Raw genomic sequence first — 20562 nt, forward strand, 5'->3', positions numbered from 1 at the left:
TAACACATATATATCACTAGGCTATTGTACATGCTGACTGCATGTTACTATGCTGTTTTTCAAATAAACAAACATATGGGTTCTTAATGGTAACAGTACCGTCCATCATTACAACAATTTTACCTCACAATGTGTGAATTAATTTGTCGATGGTTTTGCTTACACACTGGTAAAGTTGATATTTTCAGATACCTTTATACACGTGACGGCATTTTATTGTAATGGTATGTTTATACCAGTATGTTACCATCAAGGTGCGATGGAATCCACTGAAGTAACGCAAGGCATGCTGTGCGGTACTGGTCAACAGGTTTGGGCAGAGGCTGTACGCAGGGACAGTTGCCTATTAGTATATAGGATGTTTTGACTGCAATTAAGTAATTTAAAGCACTTTTTTTACTAAAAAAAAAACAAGAAAAAAAAAACACCTTATACATTTTTATTATTTTCACAAGTTACATTGCACAGCACAGCTGTAATTTCACTGGTGACTTCCTCTAAAACTCATCACATACTTCACTGGGAAAGTTACTGTGCATGACTGTTATCTGTTATTAGATGGGAGTGATTACTCCAGAATGCTACGTACACATACCCAGCATCCCCATAAATGTAGTATTCCTCCCCGTGGAAAAAATGTGTCACTGCCCAGGAGCAATGTAGGGGTACAAATTTTGTACAGACTTAAAGTGAACCTGTAAGGAAAAAAAAAAAAGATAACTCAGTGGAGTAAAGCCTCTGGTTAATCCAGAGGTTTCTCAGATCATCTTATACCCCACCATTCCCTTGCAGGGTCCCCTCTGAACATACCTGACAAGAGCTTGCCGGATATGTTCTCATGGTCACGCTCCCCTCCATGTAGGAGCATTGGCCATACTCAGGGTTGCCACCTCATCCCTTTAAATACCGGCACATATGAATTATACAGGTTCTGGGGCTACTAACACATAATCAGTGCCTAAACTGCATCGAACTAGCCACAAGGCATGTATAATTCATATGTGCCGGTATTCAAAGGGATGAGGCGGCAACCCTAGCCATACTACACCTGTACAAGTTCTGTCTGTGTGCTCACACAGTAGCACAAGGCAGCTCTGCAAACTCATGGCCCATTCCCAGTATGGCCACATTCAGGCCCCATTCACACTAGAGCGTTTTTAAAAGCGCTAGCGTAATGAAACTCTATGGGCCCGATCTTACTTTAGCCGAAGTCAGCCCCTTGCCCGGAGGTCTTGGTGTGCAATTTTAGTGCTAGTGTTTCCCCCTGGGAGCCCCACTTCTTACAAATTAATAGTTATGGCCATTTTGCTGTGAGCTGGAAGCGGCCGTGGCTTACTTCAAGCATACTAGCTCCACACTCAACACATGGAGGTTAGCGTGACTGCAAACAAGAGGGTCCCAGGCAGCAGCAGTGGAGCATCCAGAGGATTCAGACTGGCTTTTAACTTTTTTTTTATCTTACAAATTTGCTTTAAAGATACCTCCAGCCCCTGGAAGCCTACGTGTCCCTCGGCACAGCTCCACTCAGCAGGTCGCCAGGGGTCCCATCAGTAGCAGCCGCTAACCTGGTCGGCCGGTGGCCTCTGCACATGCGCAAAGCCATGCTCTTATTACTGGGAGTGTTCTGCACAGACGCAGTTCTTCTGCACCTGTCACCTGCGCAGAATGCTCCCGGTGACAGGAGCATGACCAGTGCAGCCACACGCATGCGCAGAGGTTGGCTTGCCGGGTCGGCAGCTGCTATGGAGGAAATCCCTGGCAACCCAGAGAGTGGAGCTGCGGTGAGCGACACATAGGCATCCAAGGGCTGGAAGAATCCCCAGGTAAGTATTTTTTTATTTACCGGATGTTTCCTTTAAGAACCACTGTGACACACAGAAAGGAGGATTCTGGGTATCTGTTATATGAAGCTATGTACTGTATCCATGGTTTCCAACAAGTTTAAAAAAAACTAAAGTTGTAACAGACTAATGGCAATAACAGTATATACTGCATGGTGCTCATATATACTGTATTTCACAGATTTTTGTACTTTAGTGAAGTAACTCTTTACATTACAACCACATTTTTGTATATCATTTTTATAAAATGGATGGACAAATGACCCAAGCATAACGTTAAAACAGATTCCATCCCAGCCTCTGAGTTCATTTCAACAGGTGCCTTCAGCAGCCTATCAGAAAATGACCCTTTATTAGGACGACTGATACTTTTTAGTATAAAAAAGATGCTATTTCACTTCCTGTAGTGTCATTAAGGATTCTCTGCTGTATTAATGACATTCGTCTGCTGTATTCATCTGAATATTTGCATTTTAAATATTTAAAAACAATTATTCATATTTAACAAAAATTAGCACATCTTAAAAAATAAAGCGTCCCTACAGACGAATGGTATACCTGTCAGTAAGCAGTTCAGACTATACAAGTCCCCCCAGAGGTACAAAAACGAAGAGGATAACCTGCAGGTATTATAAAGAATAAGGATTTCGAGGAGAGCAAAATGTCCTAACTTTTGCTTAAAATCCCCGAGCTTGGCTTTGTCAATGGCATTATCCTCAAGAGTGGTTTTTACTGCAGTCCCTGCACATCTCTACCTCCTCCCTACAGGAGCTGAAGGGGAGCAGGGTGTGCAAAGTGCAAGGGGAGGAGGAGAGAGCCTAGGGCAGCTCTGCACTGTGACCCAGCCTTGGCTGTGAGCTTGTCTGCTGTATGTCTGAGACTGGGAGGCTGCCCTCCATATGTGCATGTGTGTGAATGTGTGTGTGTGTGCGTGCTCTACCGCCGCCACTGCTGCCCTTTGATCCTTGCAATAGTGTTAGGGGCTTGAAGACACACAGGGAGCAGCCATAGAGACAGCGGCAGCAGCACAGGCTCCTCATCATCATCATGTAGCCCTTCCACACACACACCTAGAGATCAGATCCATTCCCCATTGAAGAATATTTATTACGACTGGGGGAGGGAGGTGAAAGGGAGGACAAGCCAGGTGCAACGACCAAGCTCCCTGACTCCAGGAACCCGCAAGAGCTGCTCTGATCCTTTCCTTTGCACAGATCCCCTTTGCTTTTGCACTGCTCCTATGTCGCTTTACTCACCGAGGAAGAGAATGTGATCGACTTGGATAACCCCCGAGCTATCTCTCTCTATATTAAATATAAGGGGACAAAATGCCCAGGAGGAAGCAGGAGCAACCCAAGCGCCTGCCTTCACGTAAGTCGAGGGGTCGGTGGGGTGGGTTTGTGTGTGTCTGGCTCGCTCTGCGGCTCCCTGCTTGTTTTCTGCATTAGTTTAGGGTTACAGAGGTGAAACTGACAAAGACATAGCGAAGCCCGGGGTTATTCCTCTTTTTAGGTCTCCGCCAGGCAGCCATGTTGGTGGTGATGATGATCAGCCCCTGTGCTTTCTATTTTTTTTTTTTTTTTTTATCATTTTTTTTTCGTGATAGTATATGGCTGTTTTGTATAGCGCGATCTTCCCGCCCGCGTGCCTCTTCACCCCACCTTGCACCCGTTTTGTACGCCGCCTGCCGCTCGTCCTGTGTGCTGGCTGGGCTGCTGCGCCCGCCCGCCCCGAATCAATAGGGATCTGTCCCCGGGTAAAGGTTGCGGCCAGCTCCGGCTGCTGAGCCTGTCGGCCCCGGGAGGAGAGGCAGCAGCAGATGTAAGGGGGAGGGAGGGTGAGGAGGAGGTTTGTGCAAGAAGCCCAAGGGGTGGGCCAAGCAGAGGAGGGGAGAGAACACGGAAAAGGGGGTGTCTGAGTGTGCACAGGAATCCCTTCAGAAAGTGAGGCACATTGGGGTTTGCAGCAGCAGTTCGGTGTAGGGAAGGGTCACATGAGTCAGCCTATGCCCCAGCCTGTGCAATAGTTTCCATAGCAGGTCTGAGTGTGACAATTGCCAGACACACCAGCCAACCTCCCTGCCTGCTGCTGCAACACTCTTCCTCTTTTTCGGCCAAACATTCATAACTTTTCTTTGTACTTTTTACCTTTGTTATATTTGTCATCTGTCTTGTGAGTGAAGCAGTTTGGATCACACTAGGGTTAAACCCACCAGGATTAGCCCATACTTTAACTTTTTCCATGCAACAGCCACAAACTTGGAGGTTCTTCATGTGTAGTGCTGTGTATTGTTGTTTTCTGAATGGGCATACTTGTAATGTCTGGTGCACACCATGCAATTCCCCATCAGTTTGATGGTCCAATCAGGTTTCTGATTGATTCGAAAAATCGATTGGAAGCCTGATAGGTCCTCTTGGAAATGATTGACTCGACCTGTCTATCGGATGGGAAATTGCATGATGTGTACCAGGCACTACACTGTAGAAGAATTCTTAACTAAAGGTGGACACTAACAGTACAATCTTTAGCAAAGAATCATTAGAACGATCGGATAAATGCGACTGAAAATCAAATGTCGTAATATATATTTTACTATCAATTAACCAATCTGTACTTCCTATACATCACAACCGATTATTTAAAAAAAATGTTTTTCTGATTGACAAAATTGCCATTGAATGATCGCTTTTAGAATAGTTTGCGTTTGATTGGAAAGATCAACTGAGTTTATTTTCTGTCAATCTGATCGCAACTATCTAATCGCTTAAAAGATTCTTCACTAAAACTTGTATTGTTAGTGGCCACCCTAAAGTTCTGCATGTTATATGTGTTTGTATTGTTAGTGTCATCCTGTCATTCAGCTGTCACATTTATTGTTATTGTGTTTCCCTCCCTTGTTGTGCTTGGGGAGATCAGACTGCTTGTTATGTTATTTTGTTGCACATATGTAGAGCACTGTCATCTGGCAGGTTGTGCTCTGCACTGCCAAGCCAAGGGTTAAGCGTACTGGGCTGAGATGGGCATGCTTTATGGTGAACTATATGCAGAAGCGAATAACATCCTTGTTTAGCCTGCAAAGCCTGGTTCAGCTGAGGATTTCTGGATGTCTGTGTTTTCCCTGCCTGTGTATGCAGCCACAGTCGGTCACCTGAAGTTCACAAGGTTGGGGGAAGGGAGGGAGGGGTCAGGTTGTTGCTTCCCATTTGCAGCCATTTGCTCTCTGCAGACAGATCACGATCAATATCCATAACATAAATATATGAATGCATGTATCTGACACAGTAGGGAGAAGAATAGAGGAGGGTGATGGCTGGAGGGGCTGGCACTGCTTCAGCCCGTGCAGGATAGGCATTAGCAAATCCACTCCTAAAGGCTCCGGTGGCACGTCATCATTGCAGTTCTTGCATATTTTCATGCTCTTTTTGTATTCTCTCTGGTGGGTTATGCTTGATGTTCAGAGCTGGACATTGCTTTAGCTCCTATTGCTTCAGTTGCCTTTTATGCTCTACGATCCTTCTGCTGGAGCACGGATTTTAAACAGAGATGTGATCTAAAATTTGACTTGATGGGTATTTTCCTTGCTGTACAATTTAATGAATTAGCAAGGAGTAAACTGGAACACTGCAAAGTTCTAGTTCAACCCACACTAATTTTGCTTCCTTTTAAAAAAAATAATCAGATTTTTAGTTGATCTCTATACACATGCAGATGCAGCCCAGTGCATACTGCCTTTGCACTTAGGTTCATAAAGGCATCAGACCTGTATGAATCTGTCTGGGGATACCCAGTATAGTGAATTTTGCTGTATTTGTGGATCCTTTTGCTAAGTGAAATCAGTGGAGTAATTTATCAATACAGTACTTTTCTGAAAAAAATAATAGTAATAAATTGCCCATTGTGTGAATATGAGCTGTCTGTGGCACTGAGCTATAGTTTTTTCCATTGTGCTTTTTTTAGTTTTGAACGCCTCCTAAAGTGACCTAAAGCAGTTTGTAACTGCGAAGCTGTAACATGTTATTAAGTGTACACTACAGAACCAGTTTGCACACTGATGCTTATACTGTAAAGGATTTACATAAGAAGGTATTGCACAAAAGTTATATTTGCTGAAGAGGTTAACACTAAATATGTTTAGCGATTTTTGTTTTTAGCTTTGAAGAAAGAGAGAAATATGGAAGGCTGAGCAGCTCTGCAGAAGGCGACCTCTGCTGAACAGTAGATGTATGTTTAAGTGGCAGAACCATGTGACCTTGACCCCGACCTCAGCTACTCCCCTTCTGCTCTGAGTCATTCTCCATTTTAGCTCAGTCACTGTGGGCCTGTACAGTGCTTTTGTGCTTGCACTGTATGTCTCTGACAGGCTCATTGTAATCCAGATTCTGAAAACTCAATCCCCCTCTTGGTTTTTATCTGTCAGAGTTCTAGCGTCAAGTAGTAAAAGTTTCCCTGTTTCAGAACAGATTATCAGAATGTAAGATTGAAGTTTATTCAGTTGTAGCATCTCAGAGTGCCTGTGCTGTGGTAAACTGCTGCACATAATCCTCATTCTAACAATGCTCTGTGGTTTGCTGTAGTTGCTTCATGATATCCGAATAAAAAGAGATTTATTTACGTCTGTGACTTGTTATCCGCTTACCTGTCAGGACACCTATTATCTGTCACGTCTTGGAGAATGCCACTGCTTGTCTCCTAAAAGCAATGCTAGTTCCAGGGCAAAGCTCACTTCTCCTCACTTCATTTTTATTATTATTATTATTATTTATGTAGTGCCAATGTCTTCTTTCATGGTGCAAATATTTTATAAACAAGTTACATGGACCATGCAGAAGCATATGGCACACCTTGTACTCAGTGTATAGACACGGAATGGTCTGAAAACAAGGCTATAACAGGGTTCAGTGGAAGAGAAGGCTCTACCCATTCTGTGTACAAGCGCAGGCACAATGATGGCCAGTGCAGTAGCACAGAGCGACTCATGCACAGAGGAAAAAGCCATGCACAAGCAGCTCTAATGCTACTGCGTGGGCCATCCTTGCACTAACAGTGTAGTGCAGCCACGCTCCTGTCCATGGGCACCATATTTGACAAACTCTTGATGACTATGTTCAGAGGGTCCATGGGCTGGATCCATGAATTCCACGGATGACTGAAATGTGAGCTTATCAAGCAGTTCAGCCTGTCACTAACTAGTGCCTTTCATGCAGCCAAATGGCAGGGTTTGGCAGTGCCACGTGTGTCCTTGTTTGTCACGCAGGTTTTACCTGGCAGCAAAAAATGCCAATGGTTTTACCTGGCAGCTCAGATGTAACTCCATAGGGAGGGCCGCCTTTCCAATACCTGTGCTGAGCGTTGGCAAGCGCCTGGCTGGAATACGGGAGCTGCTGACAAGTGGTGAATTCATTCATGGTCTTCAGTGTCCTGTGGAAAAGGGGCTTTGCTAAGAAGGCAAATAAACGCATGAGTATAGCTACTCACAGGGTTGTAAATATGAATAATCTATTATGGCACAGTATTAATCTGCAATCAAATTCATTTTAGCTATGTTTGCTCTGTGTGATGATTTACCCCTTAATCCATTCTGTCCTCTTGTGGTTGAAGTCCTTTTCTGATTGTATTGAACTCAATGATTGACTGGTTATGATCAAACTCTATTCACATGCAAATTGTGTTTTCAAACAAAAGTGAAATACAAGGGGCAGTGTATTTATACCCTCTGAATTGCAAATTGTCAAACAGTGGTGCATTGAACATAAATATTATATATAAAAATGATTCTCAAACCCTGCAATTTATTTATTTATTTTAGGGGGAAAAAGGATTGTGATATGTTACATTAAGGAAACCCTCAAATAACTTACTCACCTAAAGGATTATTAGGAACACCATACTAATACAGTGTTTGACCCCCTTTCACCTTCAGAACTGCCTTAATTCTATGTGGCATTGATTCAACAAGGTGCTGAAAGCATTCTTTAGAAATGTTGGCCCATATTGATAGGATAGCATCTTTCAGTTGATGGGAGATTTGTTGGATGCACATCCAGAGCATGAAGCTGCCATTAGATCACATCCCAAAGATGCTCTGTTGGGTTGAGATCTGGTGACTGGGGGCCATTTTAGTACAGTGAACTCATTGTCCTGTTCAAGAAACCAATTTGAAATGATTCAAGCTTTGACATTCAGATTGGAGTTCAGGAGATTGTCTTGACCAGGACCACCCCCCTAAATGCATTGAAGCAACTGCCATGTGATTGGTTGATTAGATAATTGCATTAATGAGAAATTGAACAAGTGTTCCTAATAATCCTTTAGGTGAGTGTATATAAAAATGGTGTTCTGCTCAGTCATGTTGTTTAAGGCTACTTGCACACCAAGACGTTGCGTTAGGTGCTACGTTAAGGTCTCATAACGTGCACCTAACGCAAGGCCTGGTGCTCTTCGATGTGGACGTCGGAGTGAGCCACGTTGTGCAGCTCACTCTGGCGTCCGTGATGCCGTGATGCGTACTCTTGGACGCATGCGGCATCACGTGGTCCCGCCGGCCAATTGCCGCACCAGGAAGTAAACACTGCACGTCACAACGTGCAGTGAATATTATTTAGCCATGTGCCTGGCCGCTCTCCGCTCCTCCCCAACCTGACTGAGCATGTGCAAACAGTCTAAAGCGGCTTAAGCCGCTGTAACGCCGTAGCATGCTGCACTTTCGGGAGAACGTGCAGCGTTACATGTAACACAACATGGGCAGTGTGCACAGCCCACTTGTGTTACATTGCTGTGCGTTGGGGGAGCGTTACAGGCTTCACTAACGTGCGCCTGTAACGTCTTAGTGTGTAAGCAGCCTAAAACTTGAATAGTAATGCTGGGAATACACGATTAGTTTTTTTTTTTTATTTTGGCAGATTTACTTTCTGATTGTTTTCCGCTACAGAAATGATTCTAAAAGTATGTACACATGTCTGATATTTCTGAACGACTTGTCGTTCAAACTGGTCGTTTGAATGACCGTTTGGCGTGTGTAAGAATGATCGTTGGACTGATAGCAGCAGTTTTGACTGATTCACTTGGTGGATCCGTGGACAAACGGTCGTTCAAACGACAGTTAAGGCTCGTACACGCCACGCCGATGGGCGGGCGTTCCAGCGACAGTACAGCGTGTGTACAGTCTGTCTGCAGACTGATAAGGCTGTTTGAACGATCCGCTGAGCATGTGTACAAATGTTTGACACTAATAGACTTTCAAACAACAAGTCGTTTGATCAGGCATTTCATCTAGTCCATTGATCTATAAAGTCCATTGACCAATCAAACGATATGTTAATTAGCTGTAATTAGCATTTCTAACGTTTTGTTGTCTGTGTGTACAAGGAGTCTGAATGACTTTTTTTTTTTTTTGGGATGCAAGTCATTGAAATGTCTGTGTGACTTTCCTGCAGCTTATTCAGCTCCTGTACTGAGTAATGATGACTTATTGGCCTATGTATCTCTTCCCAGCTGTCAGAAGAGTTTATTACAGCCAGACAAACATTTTACAACCCCTTATCAGGGAAACCTGTAGAGACTGAGATTCATAGCACCGGGTTATTAACCTTTAAGCCTTGTACACACGTATGAGGTATGTTGTCCAGCAAGGATCAGGACCCGTTCCCTAAAGCTACATACACCCGGGGGACAATTGTCCCCCGTTGCATGGCTACAAGGGACCAGGGAGCGACAGCTCCCTGGCGGCGACAGCTATCCACACGTCTCGCCAGAAAGGCAGAGACGCGGCGGAAGCTGTCTGAATGGAGCATCCCCCGGCCGGATGCTCCATTCTCTTGCATTGTGTTTCCTGTCGCTAGTCCGCATACACACGCGGACTAGTGACAGTTGCGGCGACAGCTGTAGCCGGCGATTGAACATGTCACTCGCCTGGCGACAGCTCCGACGGGCGACGGTTTGAGGCGCGCGCGCCATACACACGGTGACCTGTCGCCGCAACACGCGCGTGCCACATGGTTGCGGCGACGGCCGTACCCCATGTGTATGAGCCATTAGGCGAAATTGCAGGGCTGAGGCTGTACAGAAGCATTGCTAGCCTTCAGGAGCGGTGTGGGAGTGACGTTGCGCAGCGCCTTGGTAAGTGGAGTGAACAATGTTCTTGCCCATCGACCGGTCAAATCAATATGCCAGGCTGCCTGCTAGTAGAGGCGTCGGGTGGCATAGGGGGCCGCTGTACACAAGTTTGATTCTAGGCAGAGGCGGTCCTTTTTTGCCATCTCAGCCGAGTATCATCTAGTGTGTCTACGATGCTTTACAACAGAATAAAAAAATGCTGCAAGTTCCAAATAGGGTTGGTAATATAGAGCCCAACACACACCATGCACACTTTATCTCATAATGCTACGTGTATGAAAAGGCACCCAGTTGCAGTGCTGTCATGCAGATCATTTGACATCAGTGGTACCTGAGTCACGCATATGGCAGAAGCATGGAGACTGTGGTGCCAGAACACATGATCTGCTTACTCAGTCACTGTATGTGCAGTCACAGAAATGGGTCCTTTCAGCTTTCACTGTGACCAAGCTAAAATCAAACAGCTTGTTATGAAATATTCATGAGATCCTGAAATTATTTCCTGAAAATTGCTGTACTTGAGCTCTGTAATATGGTCTCTGGCTGAAGATAATATTTTCATAGCTTGTGAGTAAGCAGGACTGTGCTTGCTCTCACCTCCCCTGAGATGTCCAGGAAGATCCACACAGGTTAAGACACAGCAGCTGGGGAGGGAATTATACCACACAACAGAAGTCTAAAGAAGCAGAGGGGTTGTCCTGCAGTCTTCCAGAAAAGGAATGCTGGCCACAGGTAGTATGATGAGTAAATGGGAGTAAAAAACACAAATCTGTCTATTATTCAAGGTGGAAAATATGCATTGCTTACCATGTGCAGGTCGTGGTAAAGAGAATATGTACACACCAGAGTTCTCCCCAGAAATTTTTTCAGCCATTGGCATGAAAAAGTAGCCGGGTGGGGCGTGATAACGGAATGCAGAGCCGGCGCTTCTCTGCATACAGCAAAGGAGAAGGTGAACCGATAACAGCCGGGTGGTCACCAAAACTAGCCGGGTGAAGCACCCGGCTAAAAGAGCCTGGGGAGAACACTGCACACTGATAACTGTGTATACACTTTAAGGCTGGTTTTACCCCTGATTTTTGCACTGCAGTGGGATGCAATGGTCCTGTCACATCCCACCGCAACACACAAAATGACAAACACATGACCTGGTAGAGTGCACCAACCGGGTCATACACATAGCACTGTCCCCCGCACTGTTGTGGAGTCGGTACAACATTCATCCGACTCCAACTTTGACTCCTCAGTTTATGAAACCTCCGATTCCCAACTCCAGGTACCCAAAATGGCTCCGACTCCTCGACTCCGACTCCTTAGTATAATACTTACCAGGACTGTGGATTTGGTACAAAAATCATCCAACTCCGACTCCTCAGTTTATGAAACCACCGACTCCAACTCCGACTCCGGGTACCCAAAATTGCTCCGACACTCTGACTCCACAGCTCTGCCGTTCAGTGACGTACTCCCTGCTAAACCGCAAGTATGTCACCAGGATTCCCATTCCTCAGCGTGTGGGCTTTCGTCGTTCAAACTTACTGCATCGCCCATTGACTTCCATTACCCCAAGCACCGTGCATTAAGCGCCGTGCTTGTGGTAACGTGCTATAGACTGTGCATCAGGATTGTGGCAGAATGGCTGCGGTAAAACCAGGTACCGCAACACACACTTGCAATGTGTAAAAGGGGCCTAAAAAAAAATAATCTGTACAACTGGCTAGCAGGCTGTGTTTTCAAAGGCAGTCAGCAATGGAACCTTCCATATTCCTCTTACCTCAAGTTTCCTTTCATTTATTCCATTTTTCCTATTGATTCCCAACCCCTCACACTGGTAACGTAACACTGAATTGACCCGCTTTGTGCTGACGTGTAGTGAACAGTAAACCTGATGAGAAGTTCCATTATCTGGTGTGTTTTTATTCACGTGTTGCTTGGTAATGCTAAATAAACACTTCTCAGTGGTTTGACCTTTATGTGGTTGTTGTTATGCATGCCTGCTAATGTAAAAAATATATATATAATTTATTCATTTAGATAAGATTTTAAGAAGGCCTCTGTCCCTCACTATAGTTTCTTAGAATATTGAGGATATTGGTGCATGCTCCCCAATAGGTATCATGAATGAGAATGAGATGTTATTTTATTGTAATTCTATGCAACTTTATATAACTTAGAATTGCAGCAATCAAATGCAGCAGGTTCAAGTTGGTTAGTTGCTTTTGCCCCCAGATGCAGCAGCAGCTAGCCCCTTGTATCTTTTCTACCTCTCTCTATATGTAATTGGCCGAGTCCAGAATGTTGGCCAAATGTTAGCTACAATGGTCACATCTATTGGGGGAGGGCACAAATCATTGAATAAGCTGTGCTGTACACTAGCCTGAGCACCATGTATTGTACTATGGAGAGGGAAGCTGAAGGCTTATCAATGTTATGTAATACAATGGCAATCAACTGAAAATCAAAATACACCATGGCTGAATGCTGCTGCCTTAAAGGAATACTATCAATTCAATACCCAAGTGCTCTAAAATGACAATGTATTAATAATGTCTAAATAGCTGTGTAAACCTTTTCCTACTTTTCATGTTAAATATCAGAGGCAAAAGCTTTAATTTGAGTGTAGGATTTAGCTATATTGGGACAAATCAGTTGCAGAAGGGGTGTCTGCTTCAATGCACAGCCAGAGTTGCATATCAGACTACAGAGTATTTTTCTCTGAAAGCAAAAACAGTATGAAAAGCTGTGACAATTACAGATCACCGTTCGATCGTTTTGCTGCTCGATTTGTTATTTAAAATTGAAAAAAAAATAAGAAAAACAAGCGGAAGATAAGAGAATCGAGCGGGCAAAAAGATCGGGCGCAGAATCGAGCGCTAGAATCAACCCGTGTATTCCCAGCATTATGCTGGGAATACGCCATACGTTTTTTCTGCAGATAGATGGTTCGATAGATAAATTCCGACACGTCCAATCTTATTTTCTAATCGATTTCTCATAGATGTGAATGGAAATAGATAAGAGAATTAAGTGGGAAATCAAGCAGAAAAGCCTAAAATCGTTTGGATGGAAAATCGACCGTTAAAAACGCATCGTGTATTCCCAGCATTAAACCCTGTAATGACATAGTGTTTCAATCATGATTATTACAACCTACAGTCTGATACATTACATTCCCCACCTTCTGTACTCATTAAGGCTGCCTCCACACAGGGACGTTACAGGCGCACGTTAGTGCAGCCTGTAACGCTCCCCCAACGCACAGCAATGTAACACAAGTGGGCTGTTCACACTGCCCACGTAGCGTTACATGTAACGCTGCACGATGTAGTGAAAGTGCAGCATGCTGTGCGTTCTGTTTGCACATGCTCAGTGGAGGGCGGAGAGGAGGCAGGGAGATGCCGCTACAGTAGCCGCGCACATGGCTACTTAATATGCACTGCACTGGCGGCCGCTGATTGGCCGGCGGGACCACGTGATGCGGAGTGTCTTGCTCCGCATCACGTGGTCCCGCCGGCCAATCGGCGCCACTCTGGGAGACCTTAAGCGAATAGAGCCGCCTAATGCGGCTCACTCTACCATCCTCTCCTGCACCACCATACGTTGCGTTAGGTGCACGTTATGCGACCTTAACGTAGCACCTAACGCAACGTCTTAGTGTGTAAGTAGCCTAAAGCATAGGTGAACAGTAACTAGCTGCAGTGCACGTTTCTAGTTGTTTTGTCTTTTTCCTGTTTCTTCTTTCCCCTCCCCTCCCACTACACAGTACATGCTGATCAGTCAAGTCCATCATGCATGGCAGTCACTTATTGTCATCAGAATATAAGCCAAAATGATCGCAAACAGTTGTTTCATCCTGTGTGGAGTTTATTGTATGTACAAGGCTTTTAGAAATAAGCAGAACTTTAGCCTAATTCTTGGAATGACTATATGAAAGTGAACCCGAGGTGAGAGCGATATCTGTCATTTATTTCCTGACTATCCTGCTGATCCTCTGCCTCTAATACTTTTAGCCATAGACACTGAACAAGCATATGCAGCAGATCAAGGGCCTGATTCACAAAGCGGTGATAACTCAGTTATCACGCCTAAAAGACTTTAGGCGTGATAACCTTTGCACTAGCAAAGTTATCACCGCTTTGTGCTCTAACTCGCACGAAGCTACCGCGCGCGCAAAGTCCCATAGGGCTTAATGGGAGCTTTGCGCGTGGAAAATTCGCGCGAGTTTCTTTTTATCATGCCTAAACTGAGTTTAGGCGTAATAAAGGGCTTTTTACCAGGGTGCTAACTGTTAGCACCGCTTTGTGAATCAGGCCCCAAGTGTGTCTGAAAATATTGTCATAAGTGACAAGATTAGCTGCATGCTTGTTTCTGGTGTAATTCCGACACTACTGCAGCCAAATAGACCAGCAGTGCTGCTAGGCAACTGGTATTGTTTAAAAGGAAATAAATATGGCAGCCTCCATATCACTCTCATCTCGGGTTCACTTTAAATAAAGCACAGCAAGTATGCAGATCAGGTGTTCTGACTCCCTGATTTATTTAGCTACATGCTTATTGCAATATTTACATTTTTAACCTATTTTGGTTCCTGGACGTAGAAACTACGTCCAGGAACCATGCGCGCCACCGCGGCCGATCGCGCGCGTGCTCGCACGCTCCCGGCTCACGGTTTGTTAGCCAAGCAATCAGTGAATCGGGCTATGGAGCCCGATCACTGATTCCTCTCCCCCGCTGAAAAAGCGACAGCTTCTCTCGGAACCTGCGCCTTTTCTGGCTGTTACCTCCCCCATGCGTGGCTCTAAGCATGCGTTATGCTTAGAGTGACGTCATGTAAACAAACTCATGGCTGCCATCTTGTGGCCAAAAAGTTAATACTACAACTAAAAGTAAAAAGAAAATCAACACACATTTACATTATAAACATATTGTTTACCTCCCACCCTCCCAAAACTACCCAAATAAAATGTTTAACCACTTTACCCCCACGCGTACGGATTTCTCCGCCCCTTTTTTCCCTCCTAAAAAACCAGGGACGGAGAAATCCGTACCTTCCGCGCTACCGCCGCTGTCCGCGCTCCCGCCGCTCGTGCACGCGCACCCGCCGCTTGTGCACGCTGCCGCCCGCTCGCCCGGAGATCAATGAACGGGAAAATCCATTCCCGTTCGTTGATCTAAGCCCCCGCAATGATCTGCTGCTTCTTTCAGAAACAGCGAGATCATTGTGAGTCTCCCAGCCTCCTACTGCTTCCTGTAAGCGTCCTTCCGGACGCTTACAGGTCGCATGTAAACAAACACTCTGTGGCCATCTTGTGGCCAAATAGTAAACTACACCCTAAAAGCATTTTACATATACAAACATTACATTTACACAATAAATTAACTCATTACCTCCCACACTCCCCAATTTTTATTTTTATTTTTGTAATTAAAAAAAAAAAAAATACAATAAAAAAAAAAACATAAATAGTTACCTTAGGGACTGAACTTTTTAAATATTTATGTCAAGAGGGTATAACACTGTTACTTTATAAACTGCGGGCTTGTAATTAGGGATGGATGCAAAACTGAAAAAAATGCACCTTTATTTCCAAATAAAATATTGTCGCCAAACATTGTGATAGGGACATAATTTAAATGGTTTTATAACCGGGACAAATGGGTTAATACATTTCATGGGTTTTAATTACAGTAGCATGCTTTATTTAAAAACTATAATGGCCGAAAACTGAAAAATAATAATTTTTTCCCACATTTTTTCCTATTTCCCCATTAAAACACATTTAGAATAAAATAATTCTTGGCATAATGTCCCACCTAAAGAAAGCCTAATTGGTGGCGAAAAAAACAAGATATAGTTCATTTCATTGGGATAAGTAACAATAAAGTTATAGACGAATGAATGGAAGGAGCGCTGAAAGGTGAAAATTGCTCTGGTGGTCAGGGGGTAAAACCCCTCAGTGGTGAAGTGGTTAATATAAAAAAAAACAAAAAACATTACAATAAAAAACAAACAAACATGTAAATATTTACCTAAGGGTCTAAACTTTTTAAATATCAATGTAAAGATTAAATATTTCTATATTTTTATTATTTTAAACTTGTAAATTGTGATAGATGCAAAACGGAAAAAATGCACCTTTATTTCCAAATAAAATATTGTCGCCATACATTGTGATAGGGACATAATTTTAATGGTGTAATAACCGGGACATATGGGCAAATACAATACGTGAGTTTTAATTATGGAGGCATGTATTATTTTAAAACTATAATGGCTGAAAACTGAGAAATAATCAATTTTTTCCGTTTTTTTCTTATTCTTCCTGTTAAAATGCATTTACAGTAAAGTGTCTCTTAGCAAAATGTACCCCCCAAAGAAAGCCTAATTGGTGGCGGAAAAAACAAGATATAAATCAGTTCATTGTGATAAGTAGTGATAAAGTTATAGGCTAATGAATGGGAGGTGAACATTTCTCAAGTGAAAACGACGGAACGCGAATGGGTTAAATATGACAGCAATATGACAGTCACTGTATGCCTCTCATTTTAAGTTTGTTTTAAAGTGACCCAGAGACGAGTGTTCTTAAAGATTTTGACTTACCCGGGGCTTCCTCCAGCCTCATAAGCACGGATGCGTCCCTCGCCGTCCTTCCCCAATCAGGTCCGGTATTCTGCTCAGTCGGGGCTCAGTCTTACTCTGTGACGTCAGCCGGGGATCTTCAGCACTTGCGCAGAAGGTCCGCGCATGCACAGAAGACCCCCTGCTGACGTCACTGAGCCGAATACCAGAGCTGATCGCATCTTAATGGAGGACGGCGAGGGACGCATCTGTGCTTATGGGGCTGTAGGAAGCCCCGAGTAAGTCAAAGTCTTTAAGAACGCTTGTCTTTGGTACACTTACACTTAATGAACCCCTCTCCCACCCCAAGCAGAGACAAAATTAAATATACCGATTGTACTGGATTTTTCATTTTTGGGGGGATTCTTATTTGTGTTTAGTGCAAAACATTTTTTGACAACTATTGCTACTTGCAATGCTTTATCCTCCTACTCCAAATCTGACTTTTTTTAACCTGCTGGGCGGTCTGGACGAGCTCAGCTCGTCCAGTACCGCCGGAGCCTGCCGCTCAGGCCCTGCTGGGCCGATTTGGCTCAAATAAAAAGCAGCACACGCAGCCGGCACTTTGCCAGCCGCGTGTGCTGCCTGATCGCCGCCGCTCTGCGGCGATCCGCCGCGAGCAGCGGCGAAAGAGGGTCCCCCCAGCCGCCTGAGCCCAGCGTAGCCGGAACAAAAAGTTCCGGCCAGCGCTAAGGGCTGGATCGGAGGCGGCTGACATCAGGACGTCGGCTGACGTCGATGACGTCACTCCGCTCGTCGCTATGGAAGATCGCCTCCGGAGCGCCCTCTAGTGGGCTTTCATGCAGCCAACTTTCAGTTGGCTGCATGAAATAGTTTTTTTTTTATTAAAAAAAAACCCTCCCGCAGCCTGCCTGGCGATCTTAATAGAACGCCAGGCAGGTTAATAGATTAAAAAAACACATATATCCAGGCACATTACCTCTAGTTAGGACATTATATAAGTTATTAAGGAAAGGGAGGTGCTGAAGGGGGTGTGGCCAGAAAACAGCAAAAATCAATTAACCCTTGCACTCTCAAACAAATGCATTCACAGTTTCACTCATCCAGGCACCACTACTATCCCTACAGCTAAGCTATTTTTGTTGTTTTTTTATAGATAGTCCATGGTTTTATTTTATTTTTTGTTAATGTAGTGTTTTCTTTGCTCAATGACAGCCTATTAAGTGTCCCAAAGTTAAAATACATGCTCTATTGACCTTTTTCTGTCCCTTCCCTGCCCTCAAAAGTTGTATTCTGCCAGAGGAACTTTTATGGCTGTAATTTGATTATCAGTGATGTTTACTATATCCCCGACAAGGTACAAGACAAAAGCAGTCACTTGCAAGCTTAAAAATTAACGCTTTCAGGCAGCAAAATAAAAAAATCTAAACTGCCTGGTTAGTAACTTGTTTAGCATAGTCCATTCACATGTTTATCTCATCATGTCACGTGTCGCCTCGGGTACACTTGAGGCACCTTTTACACTTGCAGTTTAAACCTGGCTTGTGTTACCCTATTTTACCGCAATCGGCCGCAAAAAGCAATACAAGTCTATGGAGCCTTGCACACTTATTGCGGTCTGTGTCAGCGCCCCAGAAGTATCCACTGTGATGCAATGGTTGCAGCGTGTTACCACAGGCACCATGCTTAACGCACAGAGCCTGCTGTAATGCAAATCTATGGGTGAAAGCGACTCTGTCGTGGTGTGGACTGACGGGAATCCCAGTGACGTACTTCCTGCCCAGAAGGGAGTACGTTACTGAACGGGGGTGGCGGTATGCATATGTCCCTGTCAGTGCACTCTGCTGCAGGGTCACAGAATTTACATTTTCCCTGCAATGCGGCAGGAATATCACATCACAGCACAAAAAATAACTGTAAAGGTTCCGTTTTGTACGGTTTACTTATGTATCTTATGCATTTGTACTGTTTACTTATAAATCTCTTATTAGCACAAGAAGAGGTCATAAAAAATGTTTGGCAGGTAGATTAAAGTGGACCCGGATCTTGCAGAGGACAGAAGGAAAACATAGAGAAATACACTCTGCATGTATTTAGAGAGTTTAGCCTGTCTAATTCCCCCTCATCTGTGTCTAATCACAACTGTAATTTGATCCCTCCTCTGTTTCAGCTGACTGCCACGGCAGAAAGGCTAATTTCAAAGCACAGGGTGTTAATATGTTTGCTTCCATGAAAGCAGGAAATAGACACACTGGAGATTTATTGCAGGATTTTTATCAGCTGTAGTAAAGAAATGTTTTTCTTTAAAGGTTATTATGCTGTTTCTTATCTTTTAGAGCAGAGAGGAAGTTGTGAGTTCAGATCTGCTTAAAACGAGGGCATGGCAGGCTTGTGCTAGATACTAGGTCAATAACAGCCCCATGTAGCAAGTCCGTTGTTTACGCCCTGTTCACAAACAAATCAAATAGTGAAACTTTGGGAAAAATCGGGAACAGAATGCAGTGTGTGCGCAAAGGACGGTAAACTATGGTAAAATAACTGCCTATTCACCAACAAGCGCTGCGACCAGCAGAAAAAGACCCACAATCAGCCATGTGAACCACCCTAAGGCCTGGTGCACACCGAGCGGTTTTTGTAGCGTTTTCCAAGCCACCTCCGCCTATGAAAACGCTTGGCTAATTTATTTCAATGGGATGGTGCACACCAGCGGTTTGAGGTTTTTAGCAAACCGCAAACATGGGTCCTGCAGCATTTTTGCGGTTTGCAGAAGCGTTTCTGCCTCAATGTAAAGTATAGGAAAAGCTCAAACCGCTCTGGAAAACGCAAGATCAGAGCGGTTTTCCAGGCGTTTTTGTTACAGAAGCTGTTCAGTAATAGCTTTTACTGTAACAATATGTGTAATCTGCTACACAAAAACGCTCCCAAAAACGCTAGGCATGTTTAGAAAACCTCTCTAAACATGCCTATAATCGCTCTGAAATTAGCTCCAAAAACCCTCTAGCATTTTGAGGATCTGCTAGCGGTTTTGGTGTGCACTGGGCCTTACACACACTGTGTGCATGTGTGTGGCCCGTGTGGTCCCATTTGTGAGATTGGAGTTACACTTTCAGGGGTTCTAAACCGATGGATCTGCATAATGAGGCTTCTCACTTCCCATTTGGCTAAGCCCAAATTTTGCCCAGTGTTTTACTATGTCCACTATTCACAAATACCTCATATAACAGCAAATGTTCCTGGTGAGGGCCACCTAGTGCTGGCAGTTCTTAGGTACTGAGACTCTGCCTTGATCCCTCCTGTGTTGTACAAATTACGGTACAATTGAGTGTATAGCCGTGTTACATGACATATCACTTTTTTAATTAAAGTTTTTAAGTGCAAGTTCACAGTGCTCAGTTAATTCTGCATGTCAACTCACTGCCCATACAATCCTATGGTATATTTCACAGTACTGCGTTGCAACTGATGGCCTTATTCTAACTCACCGTGTTGTAGCTGATCGCATTATTCTAACTTGCTTGCATGAAGGCTTTGTATTAAAATATATGTCCGGTCTCCATTGCAGTTCACACACATTTTAAAGTGTGTGTTATGCAACTGACCACTGTCATTCTGGCCTATGTTGTCCTATAACTAGACAGCCTCTAACCATTTATTCAGAATGACATCAGTGTGGAATGCTTTGAGCAGATTTTTAGTTTATTGCACCTTTTTGTTTGAATGACACGGTCTGTAAAAGTAGGTTTAACCCTCCTGGCGGTAACCTCGCGCTACACTAGGGGTAGACGCCTCAGAGGATTTACCTGCCCCGGGAGGGATTTTTTGAATAAAAATTGTTGTAGCCTTTGTAGCTAGCACTTCGCTAGCTACCATTGTCCCCCAAGTCCCTCGCTCTTTTTTGATCGCCCCCGTTATACGTACCCCCCCCCCCCCCCCGGATCCCGCGATGGCGCAGACTCTCCAATCAGCTCAACGCTTCGCTATGGGAAGGATCGGGATTGCGGATGATGTCGGTGACGTCAGACGTCATAT

General features: G+C 44.2%; 1 protein-coding gene across 2 annotated transcripts in view; it reads left to right on the top strand.

Moving 5' to 3' along the window:
• Positions 1 to 2810: 2810 nt before the first annotated feature.
• ZNF827 (zinc finger protein 827) overlaps positions 2811 to 20562 on the top strand; it is a 232964-nt gene continuing 215212 nt past the window's right edge. For both annotated transcript variants that reach the window (XM_068279307.1, XM_068279313.1), the window contains exon 1: positions 2811 to 3212. In XM_068279307.1, coding sequence (XP_068135408.1) covers positions 3170 to 3212 — 43 coding nt within the window. In that variant the 5' untranslated portion in view covers positions 2811 to 3169. The remainder of the gene's footprint in view (positions 3213 to 20562) is intronic.

Source organism: Hyperolius riggenbachi, chromosome 1 (genome assembly GCF_040937935.1).
Source record: "Hyperolius riggenbachi isolate aHypRig1 chromosome 1, aHypRig1.pri, whole genome shotgun sequence".
NCBI classification, from domain to species: domain Eukaryota; kingdom Metazoa; phylum Chordata; class Amphibia; order Anura; family Hyperoliidae; genus Hyperolius; species Hyperolius riggenbachi.